This window comes from Hylobates moloch, unplaced genomic scaffold, assembly GCF_009828535.3.
Source record: "Hylobates moloch isolate HMO894 unplaced genomic scaffold, HMol_V3 SCAFFOLD_19, whole genome shotgun sequence".
Classification (NCBI taxonomy): Eukaryota; Metazoa; Chordata; class Mammalia; order Primates; family Hylobatidae; genus Hylobates; species Hylobates moloch.
The window spans coordinates 16,940,557-16,960,224 of NW_026652294.1; the positions used below are offsets into that span (position 1 = coordinate 16,940,557).

At 51.4% G+C, this 19,668-nt stretch overlaps 1 protein-coding gene across 1 annotated transcript; it reads left to right on the forward strand.

Moving 5' to 3' along the window:
* The first annotated feature begins 7,978 nt into the window (after positions 1–7,978).
* On the forward strand, positions 7,979–18,735 carry MB (myoglobin). The gene is made up of 3 exons (XM_058431693.1): positions 7,979–8,145; positions 14,399–14,621; positions 18,057–18,735. The coding sequence occupies exons 1-3, from the start codon at positions 8,051–8,053 to the stop codon at positions 18,201–18,203; spliced, it is 465 nt and encodes a 154-aa protein (XP_058287676.1). The 5' UTR covers positions 7,979–8,050; the 3' UTR covers positions 18,204–18,735.
* The last annotated feature ends 933 nt before the right edge of the window (positions 18,736–19,668 follow it).

A 19,668-nucleotide genomic window follows, 5' to 3' on the forward strand; every position in this document is an offset into this window, starting at 1 on the left:
TATTGATCCTTCAAAACCTTGCTTGGACACCACCTTCTCAGTTACATGTTAATTCCTTGGTGGAATTAATGTTTCCCTCCTCCATGATTTCTCTGTACCTTATATCACAGTGTGCAATTATTGAGCACTTACTGTGTATCAGCACCATGCTGGGTGCTCCCTCTTTTAATCCTTACAATGATATTTAAGATAGGTTATTCTTTTCAAAATCTCCACTTATGGATAACAAAAGCATAGACCTTGGAAAGTTATGATACTTTTCATGGATCACAAAAGTAGTACATGGTAGGGCCAAGTACCAAGTCCAGGAGTCTCATTCCAAAGCCTTTAGCCCTATGCTGAATGGTCTCGATTATTACCCGTATCAGAAAGTACTGACAACATTAGGTCACACATCCCTCCCTCCTACCACCTCTCAATGCTCAGAGGCCCGCCGGTGTCACCTCGGTCCCCCCAGAGCCCAGCACGGAGCCTGGCACGCACCAGGCGAGCATGAGTGCTGTGGAACGTGACTATCCATTCTGAGCCCCCAAGTCCTTGTCTTGGTCCTTGTGTTTGGAATATCCCTTCCTCACTTTGCTCCTAACAAGCTCCTATTGAACCTTCAAAATGCTGCTCAGGCATCACCTGAGCCTGGCACATAAAGTTCTTCCCAGTAGGTGTCACCTCCCACAGCCCCCCTTTCCCCACGCGTCTCCGGCAGGCTTTTACAGCACTGTTTGGTACCTCTGCTTAGAACACTCTGCAGAACGCTCCCTCATACGTTCACATCCAGGCCAGCCATCAGCTCTGAACAAACTCCTATTGATCCCTCAAAGGCCTTCACCTCACAGGCCTAGGCGCTGCCTTCTCACCCCTCCAAAGCCTTTGCTGAAATCTCTGCTGCATTGCAGATCTCACTGAGGTACCTCCTCCACTAGACTCTGAGTCCCTTGAGAGCAAGAACCATGGATACCTTATATCACCGTGAGCAATTATTGAGCACTTACTGTTGTTTAAAAAAGTTTAATCTCTAGCCGCCTCCTTGCATACTTTAAGTTGGACCTAAAGGTTTTTCTGTACATCATGAACTATATCAAGTGGAGGTATAGACAGACTATAGCCTACACTGTGCCAATCACCGCATTTTGGCCAATCAAATGTAGCCAACTGTTCGAACCATGTTCAGATAAGGCAAATGCCAACCTGTAACCAATCCAGCCGTTTCTGTACCTCATTTCTGTTTTCTGTATGTCACTTTCCTTTTTCTGTCCATAAATCTTCCACCACTCAGCTGTGGAGTCTCCAAGCCTACTCTGGCTTGGGAGGCTGGCCTGCTCGCAAATCATTCATTGCTCCATTAAACTCCTTTACATTTAATTTGGCTGAAGTTTTTCTTTTATCACTGTGTATCCACCACATTCAGTGCCTCCATTTTTCTTAATTTTATTTATTTTTATTTTTTATTATTATTATTTTTTGAGACAAGGTCTCGCTCTGTCGCCCAGGCTGGAGTGCAGTGGTGTGATCTCGGCTCACTGCAACCTCTGCCTTCTGGGTTCAAGCGATTCTGCAGTCTCAGCCTCCCGAGTAGCTGAGACTACAGGCGTGCACCACCACGCCTGGCTAATTTTTGTATTTTTAGTAGAGACGGGGTTTCACCATGTTGGCCAGGCTGGCCTTGAACTCCTGACCTCAAGTGATCCTCCCTCCTCGGCCTCCCAAAGTGCTGGGATTACAGGCGTGGGCCACCGCGCCTGGCCAGTGCTCCCTTTTTCAGTCCTTATAGTGACATTTGAGGTAGGTTATTCTTTTCAAAATTCCCATTTTACAGATTAAAAAAGCGTCCTTGGAAAGTTATGCCACTTTTCCTGGATCACAATATTAAAAGATCAGAATTCATCTTCTAATAATTTGGCAAGCCATCCATGGTCTTCTAAGCAAGGCGCCATGAATATAACGAATATAGAGACAGAAAAAGACCCCTCCCCGCTGGCTGGGTTGAGGGACTGAGAAATGGAGAGCCCAGATGGAAAGCGCAGGGCAGAGGTGCAGGCTTTTCTCCTTGTTGCCACTAGATGGCAGTAGGGCCCCCATTGTCAATCCCCCTGGGGCAAGGTCACCGACTGTCTTTGCCTTTGCCTCCAGCAAGCCAAGACCCTGGGCAGACTCAATCCAAAAATAAACAATGGAAGAGTATGTTGGCCTGGTCCTTTGCTAGGTACTGTAGAGCAGGTGAGAGAGTGAGGGGGAAGGACTCCAAATTAGACCAGTGCTTAGCCATGAAGCAGAGACTCCGAAGCCAGACTGCCTGGGTCCCAATCTTGGGCTTGGTATTTCCTAGCTGTGTGACTCTGGGTAAGTTACTTAACTTCTCTGTGCCTCAGTTTTCTCAAGTGTAAAGTGAGGCTTGTAAAAGTGTCTCCTGCAAAAGAAAGGGCTGCTGGGAGGAGGGGTGTCCCTGGTGTGCACTAAGTACAATATGAGTTTGTGGCTTTTATATTCCGGCCTCTGAGGCACTCATAGGGTAGAAATGGGGAGAAGCCAGTCCAGACAGGTACACCCCAAAGCAAGAGAGATGAGAAGGCTGCACCCGTGCTGGAGCCAGAGCGGGGAAGAGGGCACATCTGCTGGGAATGGGTAGCGCGGGGTGAGAGGAGTCCTGGCTGGGGAGCCGTTCCTATGCAACTGGCCTTGAAGAAAGGGGAGGATGGGTGGATGTGGGGTTAGGTGACTGTGGAGGTGGGGCTGGTCTCTGTCCAGGTGACAGGTGGATGGTGGAGCTGGAGGAGCCACTCGGAGCCTCCAAGGCTGGGGAGGGGGGAGGAGGGAGGCAGATCGGTGTCCCCGGCCACACCTGTTGACTCCGGGATTAGGATGTTGTGTCCCTGCCAGCCCTCCTCCAATAAGCCCCTCTGGGCCTGCAGGCAGAGGAGGAGCCTTGCCATGTAAACTGTATTTTTAGTTCCCTGTGCCTCTCCCCGGCTGCTATAAGACACCTCTCCCCACCCCCAGCCCTGGCCGCTTGGCTGGAGGCTCTGCGAGGACAGCTGGGGAGAAGGGGAGCTGTGGTCAGTATGATGGATGCTGAGGGGCTGGAGAGGAGCAGCCCGGGTGGGTGGGTTCCTGGGAGTCTGGAGCAAGCTTGGGGGTCCTGCTGCCCCATCAAGGGCCTTGAGCATGTCCTGCAACTCCCAGGCCTCAGCCCTGCTCTGAGTCTTGGCCTGGCGCTGGTCCAGGAGGGTAGACTCTGCCAGAGAGGCACAGCTAAGCTGGGGGTGGGGTGGGAGGGCCTGCTGGCAGGAGGGAGACACTGCCCAGACTGGCCTCCAAAGGCTGGTTCCCAGAAGGAGGAGGAAGAGAGTAGTGAAGATCGTGGGGACTCCTGGCTTTCAGGAGCCCGAGTTCTCCTTCTTGCCACGTCTTTGATGTCCCTTGGTGGTGTCTTAAGCCCAGACTGACCAAAGGGAATTGTCAGCTGCCCAAGGGCTAGCAAATTCCTAGGTCACCTAGATTGGATTTTCTGACCATAAAAATTGTGGGCCAGGTGCACAGCTGCCTGAGGGGCTCAGACCTGTGCAGATGGGTGCTGGAATCCCCTTTGCTATAGCGTTCTCTTTGTGTGCATGTGACCAGAGGTGAGAGTGGCTGGAGACTGAAGATGGCACAGCCCATCTTTCTCCACCAGACTGAGGCCCCCGACTCGCCTTGCCTGGGGAGGGTGCTCAGTGGAAGTCCCGGGATGTTCAGTCCCGACAAGAAAAGTCTTGGGTGAGCCTGCTCCTTCTCTTGTGAGGCAGACTCAGCTGGGCCTCTGTATCCCCAAGGAGCAGGTGGAGTCACCACAAGGAAGTGCATGTGACATGGAGGCATCTTTTGGTTTGACATAAACAAGGATTTTTAAAGCTTTAGGTAGTGAGCTCACCACTCCTAGGAGTATTCAAGCAGATGCCAGATGATGATCTGTAGGGAAAACTACATTTAGTGGGAAATTGGACAAAATACCGTTGAAGGCCTCTTTTAGTCACAAGATACTATGGCCCTATAATTCTAGATTTCTCTGCTTCTAGCTCTCTATAAGTCTGGAATCTAGAACCCAGGTTTCTCCGGTGGTGAAAAGTTGAAGACTTTGACACTCTAGAATTTTAATTCTGGGATCTCGAGACTCCAGAATTGGGAGCCTTGAGGATGATTCTACAAGTCTCAGTTTTGGATTCAAAGGATCCTGTGATATGAAAGGGAAGAAGAGGAGGTCTGACTTGGTGGGATCCAGTTTTGCCCCACTGGGTATCAGACTAATGTGCCCTGCATTCGTGCGTGTGTGTGTGTGTGTGTGTGTAGCATGAGCGTGTAAGGCTGTAGAAAGTTTTGCACACAAAGGCAGCCTGGCTTTCCTATCATGTGTCTGCAGCTTCTCTGCCCCGGCCATAATGAAGGCTGTCACAGGGATAATAATAGCCCCCAAACAGAGCTGGTGACTCCAGGTAGCCATAGCAACCATGAGGTAACGCTGCTCTGTTGTAGAGATGTGTAAGTACAAACAGATGTCAGTGCCTTCCCATTAGCTTAAATGGTAAAACTTAAAAGGTCCATCAACTTCAAAGCTACAGGTTTCCATGAGCACGCCAGTTAATGGTGGCGCTTGCCAAGCTGGTGATAGCTTCATATTAAACACTTCAGCATCAGTAATGGGTTGATGAGATTTTAAATGCTCAGGCCATCCCCAGACAACTCAGGAGGCCAGAGATGGGAGAAGAGCTGGGATTCGGGTAGTAATCAGCCCTGCCCTGCCCCGCACCCTCAGGGGTGTTCTGACACTCTCGGGAGGGCACAGGCCAGAGAGCATTGGAAAACCGCACACTGCATCTCAATCTCCAGGAGTCTCAGATCTGCCCCTCGGCCTTCCCCGGTGCAGTGGGCAGGGGGCCCCGGGTCAGATGTGGCACAGCTCAATGCCATCTCCTTCTTTCTGCCCTCCTCTCTCACCCCCTGGGCTCACCTCCAGCGAGTGACCAGCAGTAAGGGTCAAACTACTGAGAGTCTGAGACCGGGGCAGACCTCTCAGAGGTCTTTCCTTCTGAGCCTGGGCCTGGCACAGACTGGGGCCTCAGTACTGGGCTTTTGAATGAATGAATGAACAAAGGAACAAACAGATGACTGACTGAATGAATGAATGAGATTCCCTTTGGCATCCCCATGGCTTTTTTTTTTTCTTTTTGAGATGGAGGCTCACTCTGTTGCCAGGCTGGAGGACAGTGGCGCGATCTCGGCTCACTGCAACCTCTGCCTCCCGGGTTCAAGTGATTCTCCTGCCTCAGCCTCCCAAGTAGCTGGGACTACAGGTGTGCGCCACCATGCCCAGCTAATTTTTGTATTTTTAGTAGAGACAAGGTTTCACCATGTTAGCCAGGATAGTCTCGATCTCTTGACCTTGTGATCCACCCACCTCGGCCTCCCAAATTGCTGGGATTACAGGAGTGAGCCACTGCGCCCAGCCCCCCATGGCATTTTTAGCTACTCATTTTGTTACTGCTTCTTCCACTGCTAAAGAGATGGGCCTTTGGAGGTCGGCTGGCCTAGCATTTGGGGTTGACTTCTGGAATGGTCACTAGGGAAGGGGCGCCAGATGTGCAGCCGGTGCCTCTGACCCTTTTGGTCATTAGGAGTCAGCTGACTCAGTACACAGGACTCACTGAATGGACACACAAGGCTCCTCCAGGGAGTGGCGGCTCATGGCAATCCTAGAACGGTCACCAGCCAGGCTTTAGAGACCCACACAGAGGGCGTTCTGACCCAAAGTTGCACTGAGGAACTCCAAGTTTGGGGATTCTTTGAATTTAACTCTTTTTCTAGTTACCTTTCCTACTATTTGTCCAATTCTTACCAAACATACCTGTTCACATTCTGAACACGGGATCTGACTGGCAGAGCTAGTAGACGCCGACTATTCAGATGGAGCCCTGACATTGGCTTTCTCAGCTTGGCTGTGACTGGCAGCAGGTTTGGGGGAGAATCGTGTGTCCCAGAACAAGACTGGCTACACCTGCACCTCAGCAGGGGTGGTTATCTTCAAAGAGCTGTGTAGGTGGGGCAGTCATTACTGACACATCCAGTGCAGACCCAGGATGGCCCAAACACTGGCTTATCCTTTCTGAATCTTGTCTCCCACAGCTGTAAAGCAGGGTGGTGCTCGCTGCCTCACGGAGGTGTTATAAAGATTAGATGTAATCTTGCCAGGCAGGCACTTTGTAAACTGTATAGTCCTATGCAGATGGAAGGGCCTATGCCTACCTTGATCATAGCACTAAACAAACTGTACTGTGTTTTCATTCCTCTTAGTTATCCCCCTAAAGAGACTTTTGAGTTCCTTGAACACAGGAATGTGTTTTATTTGATTTTGTTATCCTCAGCACGTAGCAGTGTCTGACACACAGTAGGTGCTCTATCACTGTGAGAGGGATGGATGGATGGATGGAGTTACAGATGGATAGATAGATGGAGGGATGGGTGGATGGATGGAGGGGGGATGATGAATGGAGGGATAATGACTGGATGAATGAGGGGATGGGTGGATTGATGGATGGAGGGATGGAGGAACAGATAGATGGAGGGATGGGTGGGTGATGGATGGATAGATGGATGGAGGGAGGGATGACGAATGGAGGGATAATGAATGGATGAATGAGGGGATGGGTGATGTCAGATAGATGGAGGGATTGGTGGATGTTGGATGGATGGGTGGATGGATAGATGAGTGAATGGATGGATAGACAAAGATGATGGATGGATGAATGGATGAATTAACAGATGACGGATGGATGGATGAGTAACTGGACGGACAAGTGGATAAATGGATAGATGGTTGAATAAGTGAATGGATTGAAGGAGGATGCATGGATGTAAGATAAGGCTAATCATCCTCCACTCACTTTCTTTGCAAAACCATCCACCCTTTTACTCAATAAACATTTATTCAGTTCAAACTTGGCACAGAGCACCATGTGAGGCCCAAGAGATACGTGGGTTAATAAAGCAGAGCTCCTGCCCTCCTGAAAACTGCAAAGAAGGGGGCCTGGCTTCCTGGGTTCAAATCCCAACTCTGCCAGCAACTAACTGTGCATCTGTGATGTTTCCCTACTTCCTCTCAATTAAATAGGGATAATGTCAGTACCTATCACATTGGGAGGTCTTGTGGGGATTAAATGAGTTACCAAATGCCAAGTGTTTGGGACAGGGCCTGGCACCCAGCAAAGTCTCTTGTGAGTGCTGGCTGCTATTATCCTAATGGAGAAGCTGGCATGAAAACCAGGAAATAGGATGCCCCTTGGGAAGCAATGCAACAGGAACCTACACAAAGAAAGGAAAGGAGGAAGCAATTAGTTGTGTCTCAAAGGAGTATGTCAAGAAAAACTTTTCAGAGGGAAATCTTTGAGCAGGGTCATGAAGACAGGAGTTCTCTAAGAGATAGTGGACTTGCCTGGGACCACCTGGCTATAAGCACGAAACCCTCCGGTTCCTTTCTGTCACTTCTGGCTGGGTGAGGGGTCTCTGGCAAAGGGGCAGAAGGTGCGTGAGAGGTTGCGAATCGCCAGGACTGTCCTGGGGCCAGCCGGGGCGCCTGGTGGCCAAGCTTAGAAACATGACAGGTCCTCTTGGGAGGGCTGACTGCAGGGAGCATTGGGTTTCAGGCTGCTGGCGTCGGCCTCGGTGGTGCCCTTTCTGTCGGCTATGAGAGTCCAAACAGTGTCCAACCTCCTCCCCTTCTTTCCACATGCACAACCACCCCACCCCCTGTGGCCTGAGCTGTCCTGCCTCGCCACAATGGCACCTGCCCTAAAATAGCTTCCCATGTGAGGGCTAGAGAAAGGAAAAGATTAGACCCTCCCTGGATGAGAGAGGGAAAGAGAAGGAGGGCAGGGGAGGGGGACAGCGAGCCATTGAGTGATCTTTGTCAAGCATCCCAGAAGGTATAAAAACACCCTTGGGGCCAGGCAGCCTCAAAGCCCAGCTGTTGGGTCCAGGACACCCAGTGAGCCCATACTTGCTCTTTTTGTCTTCTTCAGACCGCGCCATGGGGCTCAGCGACGGGGAATGGCAGTTGGTGCTGAACGTCTGGGGGAAGGTGGAGGCTGACATCCCAAGCCATGGGCAGGAAGTCCTCATCAGGTAAAAGGAAGAGATTCCATTGCCCCTGCCACCCACACCCTAAGATCAAGGGTGTTCAGCTGCAAGGTGGAAAGTTTGTACGTGGGGTAGGTCTGTTGGCTGCATTAGTTAAGGGTGTTAGAACGGTCACTTGCTTTTTCTTTGCTTTTAAGTGTCAGGGATTGGACTCAGGAGAGGGAAAGGAGCCATTTCAGGCTGATGTCAGCAGCTGGAGGAAGCTTGAGAATCAAACCTTGGATGCTCAGAGTCCGCCAGGAAGAATTTTAGAATTATAGACAGTCAGAGTTAACAAGGGCCCTGAGAGATTTTGTACAGCCACCTCTCTTACAGGATGAGGACAAAAAGGGACTGAGAAGGGGAGGACATTTCCAGAGTCACAGCTCATTAAATGCTCTTAAAGTGTCAAGGTTAAGACATGGTCTTCAAGGGGAGACAGATCTGGTTCTAGACTTGGCTCTGCCGCTGAGCTGCTGGGTGACCTTTGGGAAGGTACTCAACCTCTCGGAGCCTCAATTTCCTCTCCTGTACAGTGAGGGGATATCCTAATATCTATATCCTAGAGGAGATGTGAGAAATAAGATAATGCATGCAAGAGGCCTGGCATGGTTCCTGGCATATACTGAGTCCTAGAAATGTTGGTAGCTATTACAGATGAAGCCCAGGCTAGGGACCTTTCAAAGCATTGCAATTAGAGAACAGAAGATAGAGGCTCATTAGTGACCTTTGATGTTGAGTATGTCTCCAGTTTGAGAGCTCTGAATGATGTGGTCTCCAAGTATATCCTGCCCTCTACCACAAGGGATTCCAGAATACACCAAAGAAAACAAAATTCTGAGGTTTGTAAATAGACGATGGCTGTGGTTTGTACATAGAAGCTCATCTCCTCGTTGCCTTCCATCCCAAATAGTGATACACTCTTCTCTTCTCCTGGCCCCTTCCCTCACCGTTCTGAGCTGGTTCCCTCACAAGTCTAATGGGTTACGAATCAATGTTTCTGCCCCCAGGAGGAAGGAAGTGGGCTCTGGGGTTGCCACAAGTGAATGGATTGTCTTTGGCACTTTAATTTGCAGATTAATTTCTCCTTATTTGTGAGCCAGAGCCAATTTTCCTCTTCCAGTCTGTTGTCCTTTGGGTCTCCCTTGGGCTTTACCCATTTCCAGCTTCCGTTTGCCTCAGGAGCATGGCTGGTCCTGGAAGCTCCGTTATCTAAAATTTGAGCCGTTGGTGATCCGTGCTAGAAACACTTAAGGAAGAACAGCTGAGTTTTCTGTTGACTCTAATGGCATCGTGGTGTGTTTCTTATGTCTTGTTTCTCCTGTCCCTGTCATCTGGCTGCAACAGGCCCTGTTGGATTGCACAAAGTGCTCCCCTGACCAACACACACACACAAATTGACATCAACTCCTGGGCCACAGATTTGCCGTGTGACCTTGGACAAGTCTCTCCACCTCTGGGTCTTATTTCTCTGTTGGTTGAGCGAAGGGATTGTCTTCCTTGGTCTCTGAGATCCCGTCCCATGCTCATGCCCTAGAATTCTCTGAGTCCTTGATGCACCTTTGCCTTTGGAGAGGACGCAGGACAGTCAGGCGTGGAGGTAGGAGACCAGAGTTTGCAGAGCAGAGGTCTTTCCAAGGTGATTTGGGAGCTGCCAGACCTAAGGCAGTGACTTGCATGTCTTGAAAGAGACTCAGGGTGTTGCATCATCAGGGAGGATCAGAGAGGTTTGCCAGGGGCCGGGGGCCAGGGATAAGACGTAATGCCTAGCGTTGCTGGCCCCTGAAAGGTCCCAGAGGCCTGGTGCCCTGTCACGTCTTAGGCTATGGGACATGCAGAGACTGTGCCAGCTGGTTCTGCCCTCTCAGTATTTGGGTACAGGGAGGATGGCCTCCCTGGGGGCAGGGTGGAGGAGGCTCATGCCCAGGACTGCAAATGCCCCCCGTGGGAGTTGGTATCTTGACTTTGTTCTAGATACTGACTCTGGATTTTCTAACTGACCTTGAAAGGTTATGTCTCCAATCTTCTGATTGTAAAAGAGGGCAAATTCCACGAAGCCCAGTGTGTAAAACACTGAGGCCTTCACTGCAAGTACATGACCATAAAATTCTAGAACACAGAAGCTGGAAGGTCACTTGGGGATTCTGGCTCCAGGAGTGGGGCTTCGGAAGGGAGGGGGCTGCTGGGTGGGTTCCACACCCCTGTTTTTCCTTCCTTTACTCAAACCTTTTTTGTTTTATTTACTTTGGCTTTTTTGGGGGGTGGAGGAACAAAGGATTTCAAGGCCATAAAATGTTTGAAAATCACCAGTGGTGGTCACTGCTTCTCATTACAGGGAGGAACTGGGCCTGAGAGTCTCCACCGGTTAATGGCAGCCACAGGCAGGACCAAAAATTCCTGGGTGATGCTGATGATAATGATGATGGTAGAGATGATAAGGAGGACAGCGACCATTTATTCAGCACATACTGATTGCTGGGCTCTGTGTTAGTGTTTCACTCACTGAAGCCTGACAACAATCTTATGAGGTAGATATGATTATGATCACCACATTTAACAGAGAGGTTAAGTAACTTACGCCAAGTCACACAGCAAGTAAGAGAGGAGCTGGAATTCAAATCCAGGCAGCTTGGATCCAGAATCCTTGCTCCTTTTTTTTTTTTCTTTTTTTTTTTTTTTGAGATGGAGTCTTGCTGGGATTACAGGTGCATGCCACCATGCCTGGCTAATTTTTGTATTTTTAGTAGAGACTGGGTTTAGCCATGTTGGTCAGGCTGGTCTCGAACTCCTGACCTCAGGTGATCTGCCCGCCTTGGCCTCCCAAAGTGCTGGGATTACACGCCAATGCGCCCGGCCCAGAATCCTTGCTCTTGACCACTATGCTATACTGCCCCATGACCTTGCCACACGCAAGACGGGCTGCCATCCATGCTCTGGTTCTTTTATTCTAGCAGAGCCAGAGGGGTGTTCATGGATCTGACAAGGTGCTCCATGTTCCATGTGGGTGTCCAATTGGGCCTCAGTTCAGAGAACAGCAGGAAAATGACCTCCCTTCTCTCTGACTTGACCTGAAGATCTGTCTGATGACCAGGCCCACTGATAGCAGGGTTGAAGCTGGAAACACAGGCAAGCGGGGCTTTCTGAAATACTAGGGAAAATGCCCTCCGTCCATTTCCACAGGCTGAGGGGCTTTCATCTGTTCATTTTCCAGATCAGGCAAATCTGGGAGAATGGCCTTCTGTGGCTGCCTGGGGGGCTCCTAGCTGCAAGGCCTGGGCCCACAGGAGGCAGGCAGCTGTGTGGTGCTGGAATGATCTTGCGGGGACAAATTAGCCCGATTCTGCTCTGCTGTTTAAAGTCAATATGGGGCGGGGTGTGGTGGCTCAGGCCTATAATCCCAGCACTTTGGGAGGCAGGGAGGGAGGATCTCTTGAGTCCAGGAGTTCAAGACCAGCCTGGGCCACATAGTGAGACCCCCTTCTCTACAAAAAATAAACAAAATTAGCTGGGCGTGGTGGTGTGTGCCTGTAGTCCCAGCTACTCGGGAGGCTGAGGTAGGAGGATCACTTGGGCCCAGGAGATCAAGGCTGCAGTGAGCCGAGATCACACCACTGTACTTTAGCCTGGGCAACACAGCAATACTGTGTCTCAAAAAATATTAATAAAGTAAATATGAGCTCTCTCCCTGGCTGTCTGGTGCTGAGAGTGGAAAGGCGCTGGCGGGTCTAGACCCTTTTGGTTTACATATGGATGAGCCAAGATCCAGAGAGGCTAAATGACTTCAACATCACAGAGCACATTGGCGCCAGAACTGGGACCGGAACTCAGCTTCCGTAACTGTCAGTCTCGTGTTCTCTTCCCTAGATATCAGAGGGCAGAGGCGGGCCCCAAAATGTCTGAGACCCCCAGCTGCCTTATGTCCCAAATTCTTGGCCCTGTTCTGCCCCAGACAGTCTCCTTTCAGCATCCTGACCTCGGACCATCGCCTGTGCATGCCAGGTCTTGCATCTGTCAGGCGGGAGTTCAAGGATCATTGTCGCCAGATAATAATAGTCAGGAGCTCAGGGACCCTTGGATGAAAGGTGTCAGAGACAAGCTGTCAGTGACGCACGAGGATTTGGACAGGGTCCTGGGTCGAGGTGGCAATGTTGGGCACGGCAGCAGACCATGCCCAACATGGGGGAAGGGAGTGTATGTGGTTCGGGCTTGTGTGTGTCTGTGTGTGTGTGTGCATGTGAGTATGGCGTGTGCTGGGAGATATTTACGTGTACCTCCGTGTGAGTGTGCAGGCCCATATGTGAGTGTGCACACACATCTGTGAGAGCCCGCATGCATGTACACTTGTGAGGTGTTGGTACATGTCCATGTAGGTATCAGTTTGCCTGTAAATATCTCTGTGTAACAATAACAAAGCCCAAATAGTCATCAACAGTGTAGACATGAAGCCAGACTGCCTGGGTTAAATCCCCAGCTAGTTAGTCTTTCGGTGCCTCTGCTTCTTCCTCTGCAAAATGGCGTCTACTCCATCAGGCTTTTAAAATCAGTTAATATGGCCGGGGGTGGTGCTCACATCTGTAATCCCAGCACTTTGGGAGGCCGAGGCAGGCAGATCACAAGGTCAGGAGATTGAGACCATCCTGGCGAACATGGAAAATTCGGAGAATTGCTCAAACCCGGGAGGTGGAGGTTGCATTGAGCAGAGATTGCGCCACTGCACTCCAGCTTGGGCAACAGAGCGAGACTCCATCTCAAAAAAGAAAAAACAAAAACAAAAACAAAAACAAAAAAACCATGAACTCATTCTCGGGTTGAGGAGCTCAGCGTCCTGGTTGTGAAATATCCTCCTCATAAAACCCTGGGATGGAGACTACGGGGATCAGGTGCTTCCTTGTGACAACTTCTGGGCACGATGGCTCAGGGCACAAACTGGAGTGTGGCCACAATACATACTGTGTACTTTTACAGGGATGTCACAGAGCCTGGAAATCATAAAAAAGGAGCTTTGCAAGGAACTGAAACCATTAGACAGGAGAGAGACCCCTGGGCAGACAGGGTTGCCCCTGCCAAACATTTCAGGCTGTGGCACAAGGGAAAAGGTGGGAGTTATGAAACTGTTCCATTTTGGGTTTAGGTCTGGGCTCTGCCGCTAGCTAGCCAAGTGACCTTGGGCAAGCCACTTATCTCTGTGGTCTTCCATGAGTAAAAAGCGGAAACACACTCCTACCCAGAGGGCAGGTCTGACTCCCTTTAACCAGCACCCACCTGCTCACAGCAGGAAGGACTGAGGTCTAAAGCTGGAGGTGGGCAGGAAGGACCGAGGTCTAAAGCTGGAGGTGGCTGCTCAGAGTCCCAGCAGAGGCCCCTGGGGCACCTCACTGAGTGCCTGGCAGGAGTGGGTGCCTGTCTCAGGGCTGGGTTGGGTTGCTCTCACCAGAACCCTTCGTCATCTGCACAGTGAGGGGACTGGGAGGTTCAGAGAGTCACAGCTTGGGCTCAAAACAAGCAAGAGGTTTCTGAGTGTGAGGATTGCTCTGGAGTGGAATGGCCCTCACAGATAGGAGTGAGCCTCCTGTAGCTAGAGGTATTTAAGCAGCTGAAGGACAATCCCTGGGCAGGAAGCTGCAGAGATGGTCGCAGCGTGGACTAGAACTGCTGTTTTGGTCACTCAGACCTCATTCCAGCCTGGCTTCTCTGGACAGCACCCCTGCAATAGTGAGCTGGTGACTTTATGCCTCAGAACCTCGGTTTCCACATCTGTAAAATGGGAATAATATGAATGACTCAAAAGGAAAATGCAAGTTGAGTCTATCGTGGAACCTGGCACATAGTAGGTGCTCAGCTAGTCCAGGGTCCTTCAGCTTCAGTGCTCCTGGCCTACTCACAATGCCACTCAGCCATCTCCTCTCCAGGCAACTTGGGGAAAATTGGAGTGAGGCCAGTGAGCAATGCAGAGATGCCCCTCATAGTAAAGAAGATGATGATGGTAATAAAAATAACAATAGCAAGCATTTATACGACACTCACTATGTGCCAGTCACCCTGTTGGTACATAGCACACACTATCTCACTTCATTCTTTAAGTAGGGACAAGTTATCCCCATTCCTTCTATGAGGAAGCTGAGGCACAGAGAGGTGAAGTGAATGGCCCAAGTTCACACAGCTGGGAAGACAGGGAACTAAACTTGAACTCTAGTCTGGCTGCCCCCAGACCTCACACGGCACCTCCCATGCCTGACTCCAGCCTTCCCTGTGCCCACAGGCTCTTTAAGGGTCACCCAGAGACTCTGGAGAAGTTTGACAAGTTCAAGCACCTGAAGTCAGAGGATGAGATGAAGGCGTCTGAGGACCTAAAGAAGCATGGTGCCACTGTGCTCACTGCCCTGGGGGGCATCCTTAAGAAGAAGGGGCATCATGAGGCAGAGATTAAGCCCCTGGCACAGTCGCATGCCACCAAGCACAAGATCCCCGTGAAGTACCTGGAGGTAGGAGGCAGAGCCTGGGCAGATGGGAGGATGCAAGGAAGGTCTCAGGGTGGGGCAATGGGATCTGGGTTCTAGTCCCAGCTCAGCCACTAACTTGTGGGATGACCTAGGCCACTCCTTTCTGTGCCCCAGGTTTCTCATTTGTAAAGGGGACTGCCACCCACTTTGTCTTCCTCCTGGGATCATTGAGAATGAACACATTTAGCATTTTTAATTTAGTATGCCAAATTCACATCTTATTACCAAAGAGGAAAGGGAGAGGGGATATTGGGTGCAAAATTTGCATCCTCTCCATGGGTAGGTACCATTATCATATCCACTTGATAGATGGGGAAACTGAGGCACACAGGGGTTAAGCAGCTTGTCCATGGTCATAGGAGGTGGATAACGGCAGAGCCAAGATTCAAACGCAGGTCTCTATTACTACAGAACCCCAGCCCCTAACTGCTGTGCCACTGGGAGTCTGGTACATGCAGGACTTATGTGGCAGGAGCTCAGCAACTGGGGCTCAATTTGGTGGGGGGGGGGGTGGCCAGCAGGCTGGCTCTATTGGTTCCAGCATCTTCACAGATGAAGAGACAGGACCTCAGTTTCCAGCATGAGCAATTGGTTTGAACCTCCTGAGATGGGTTGGAAAGTTGGGTGGATCAGGGTTGGGGGCAGGAGCCTGGGCTTCAGGCTGTGTGTCTATAACTGGTGGGAGGTGGAGCTCTGGGGAGAGGAGGGAGCTGGGGATGAAGGACCACAGGGACAGATGCATCCGCCAAGGGTAGAAACAGCAGGAAGTCTGGTGCAGCTATGAGGATTAGGATGTGGTGATAGCTACCCGCTGGGATGGGCCACAGTGAGCATTTGCTGCCGTGCCTAGCACATGGCATCCATCCTCAAAGTTGCCTCATGGCCAAAACTGCTGCAAGAGCTCCAGCCACCACTTCTATATTCCCAACTGGAAGCAGGAGAAAGAGAGGAATGCTCTCTTTCGAGGAGTTTAAGGAGTCCCAGAAATCTCATCCAACAATTTTATTTACATCTCATTGGCCAGAAGTTAGTTACGGAGCCACCCTGTCTGCACAGGAAGCTGGGAAAGGTAGTCTATTACCCCTCCAAATACAACTAGTGTTCTGTTACCAAGGAAGAAGGGGAAATGGATATTGCGGAGGTAATTAGCAGTCTCTGCCGCAGGCAAGTACCCTTCTCATCCCCATTTTACTGGTTTGGAAACTGAGAGCTCAGAGGGTTTAAGTAGCTTGCCCAAGGTCACACAGCAGATAAGCCAGGAGGTACAGTCAAATCTATGGTACTCTGGAACCAGGCTCTGAATCCACTGTGGCACGATATCACCCATTGACAACCACCACCACTCCTCTTTAGCCTCAACCCTTGCACCCCACCGTGCGATTGCGCAGAGTCCTGCCTGCCCAACTACTCCACATCACCAGCGTGAACAGACAGCCCTGCACGTGAGGCCGTCCCTGCCTGCCCATCTTCTCTCTGCAAATCCCTTCATCCACTAAGGCCCAGTGCGAAGCCATCTCCCCTGCTTGGACCCCCCAGGCCCACCAGGCCCTCAGCGGTTCCATCTGCCAGCCCCTCCCTGCACCGCGGCACTTTATCCTCATCTCCGGTCATGGCACCGCCAGGCTGTGTGATAATTTGTTTCTTTGCCCAGCGGTCTCCCAGCAGACACTCAGCTCCCGCGGGGCTACCATTTCTGTGCCCCAGTGGCACGTGGTTGGCTCACCATACACTTCCAATGACTGAGTTCTCTCTCTACAGAGGAAGAAGCTGAGTTTTGGATAGAAAAAACCATGCAGCCAAGATATCACAACCAGTTGGCCACTAGAACCCAGGTCTCTCTAAAACATGCTTAATCCGATGCATAACATCTGCAAAAAAATTAAGACAGAGCCCAGGTGTCTGCTCTTCCCCCTCACGGTGGACCTTCCCTCTGCGCTGTTCATAAGACAGTCTCCACCTCACATGTGGACAGATCGTCTCTCTGAGGGACGGAGGGGCTGTAGAGGGTAGTGGGTGCCGAGAGTGTTTCCATTTCTCAATTATGCAGTGGCTCCGTTCCACTGTTTTCTAGATATGAGTGGCTCTGCCATGGACTCCAGAAAGTCTGAGGTGGGGGCCCAACCAGGCCATCTGGGTGGCTGAAGTCACACATGGGGTCGGGGCAGAGGTGGCCCTGGAACTTGGTTCTCTCAAGTTCTCTAAGAACAGGGCTTGCTCCATGACACCCCGAGCCCTCACTTTGTTTTGTGGCATTCATGAAACGGAAGGTGAAGTTAAGCATCCACCTCGATGCCCAAGAGTAGGCGTTTGTGGAGCTGCCCTCTTTCCCAGCGGAGGGGCTCACAGGGTGTTGATGCTTCTCGAGGCCTCCCTTTGCATGTCGCACCCGCGACTCTCCCTACTTTATGTCACTTTCACCCTGGGGCCCTGAGAAAACGAGAAACCCAGCCTCGGTTCAGCCACTGCCTCCGATCCCAGCTCTGGCAGTGGCCTGCCCACAGCCTCCTGGGCTCAAATCCATCTCTGCTCTCTGCTTCCTGCGTGACCTCGGTCTGGCCTCTTGATTATCTCCTCTATAAAACGACACTCCTTGGTGCACCAGCCAGGGCTGTGGTTGGGATCAAATCTGGTTAACTTGAGAAAGCACAGCCGCGTTTTACATCCACGAGTCTTTCCATCCCTAAAGCAGTCCCATGCTACATCTCCATTTTCCCATGCCCATCTCTGTTATCCGGGCAGTGAGACCGCGGGTACTAAAGCAAATGGCAATGCTGAGGCTGATAGCAGACATTCTCCATCCTGGGAGCCAGCCGTGGGCCTCATCCCTGTCTTCTTCCTCTCTCTCCTTCCCTCCCACCAGTGTTTCTGTGCTTGGTATAAAAAATAGGAGGGCTCCAAAATAGGGTCTTTAAAACAATAACCATACCAAGTCATTAAGTATGCAAAAATTGCACACACAAATAGAAATAGTTCCTTTCTAGACTGTCTGATTGCAAGATCCTGAATACAATAATGAAATCCGAGCATTTCCCTTCTTTTCCGCTGCCCCCATGCGGGTGGTGCTCTGAGCTCTCACCTGGTTTCAGTGGGGTCTACATCCCGATGGAGTGGAGGGGGCTGTGGGTAAGAGCGTGGGCTCCGGAGCCGGCCCTCCTGGGTCCAAATATCCCTTCCATTCAGCCTCCCCTTGCCTCAGTTTCTGCATCTGTAAATCGACGGCAGTTGTAGTATCTAACAGTGGTTGTGGGGATCAAAGGGATTCATCCATGGAGATCACACAGACTCTCACCTGGTGCCTAGCAAGTGCTCAATACACGGTCCTGGAATAAAGAGAAGGGAGGAGGAGAACTGACTTGCCATCTGGTTCCTGGCTTGTCCCACCCCGGTGACCATTTTCTCTCCTCACCCTCCCCGCAGTTCATCTCGGAATGCATCATCCAGGTTCTGCAGAGCAAGCATCCCGGGGACTTTGGTGCTGATGCCCAGGGGGCCATGAACAAGGCCCTGGAGCTCTTCCGGAAGGACATGGCCTCCAACTACAAGGAGCTGGGCTTCCAGGGCTAGGCCCCTGCCGCCCCACCCCCACCCACCTGGGCCCCGGGTCCAAGAGAGGGCGGGGTCTGATCTCATGTAGCCGCGTAGAGTTTGCTTCTGAGTGTCTGCTTGGTTTAGTAGAGGTGGGCAGGAGAAGCTGAGGGGCTGGGGCTGGGGTGTTGAAGTTGGCTTCGCATGCCCAGCGATGGGCCTCCCTGTGGAATGTCATCACCCTGGGAACCGGGAGTGGCCCTTGGCTCACTGTGTAGTGCATGGTTTGGATCGGAATTAATTGTCCTTTCTTCTAAATCCCAACCTAACTTCTTCCAACCTCCAAACTGGCTGTAACCCCAAATCCAAGCCATTAACTACACCTGACAGTAGCAATTCTCTGATTAATCGCTGGCATCTTGAAGACAGCAGAATGTCCCTTTGCAATGAGGAGGAGATCTGGGCTGGGCAGGGCAGCTGGGGAAGCATTTGAGTATCTGGAACACGTGTGTGCCTTCTCAGGTATGGCAGTGACTCACCTGGTTTTAATAAAACACCCTGCAACATCTCAGTCTCTGCCTGGCATTTTTCATCTCCCAGAGTAAATGACGCCCCCACCAGCACCAGCATCAAGGAAGAAATGGGGGGAAGGCAGACCCTGGGTTTGTGTGTGCAGAGAGCCTCAGGAAACAAGAGAGGGAGGAGGAAAGGCAGGACGGTGAAAGGGACAGGAGCCCACCCTCCCTAGGCCACCGCTCAGAGTCAGGCCCAGTGCAGGGCATGGGGAAATGGAGGGGACAGCCTTGACCCCAGCCTTGGGAGCACCTTCTCTTCCGGGGAGGTGGGAGGCAGTGAATAGACCTCTGCAATACGAGGAGAGAGTGACAGGTGTGCCGGGCTGTGGGAACCCAGAGGAGAGGGGACAGGATGAGGGAACAGATCATCATCGTGGCTGCAATACCTTCAGTAACATAGGAAGGTCACCCTGCTAGTAAGTGGCAGAGCTGGGACTCAAACTATGGCCTGGAAGGCAGCAGGGACTCCAGCCAGGGAGACAGCAAGGCGGCCAGCCAATGGCAGCTGCTGACCTTCTGGCCACAGAGAAAGGACAGACACGTGGGGAGTAATTTACAAACACAGGCCAGGAGACAAAATCCATATCAGCAAAGGCAGAGTGCACGGGCAGAATATGTAAGTATTGCTGCGAGGGCCAAGAATAAAATGTAGGCATGTAATTGTGGCAGCCAGGAAGCAGGCTGCAGCAGAGGGTGTGGAAAGGGGCCTGGAAAAGGGCCTGGTGGGCTGGACCGGCCCAGGTGCCCAAGCCATGAGGGCCTAGAATGCCACCACGACTCTGGGCGCCATCTCTGGGAAGCCCCAAGTCCTGGGCACCATAAATCTCCAGTAGCTCCCAGAACAAGGGAACTTGAGCACCCCCGCCCTTGAGCATCTGTCTCGGGGTCCAGCCCTACCCCTACCCCATGATAATCGTGACCTCACTGCC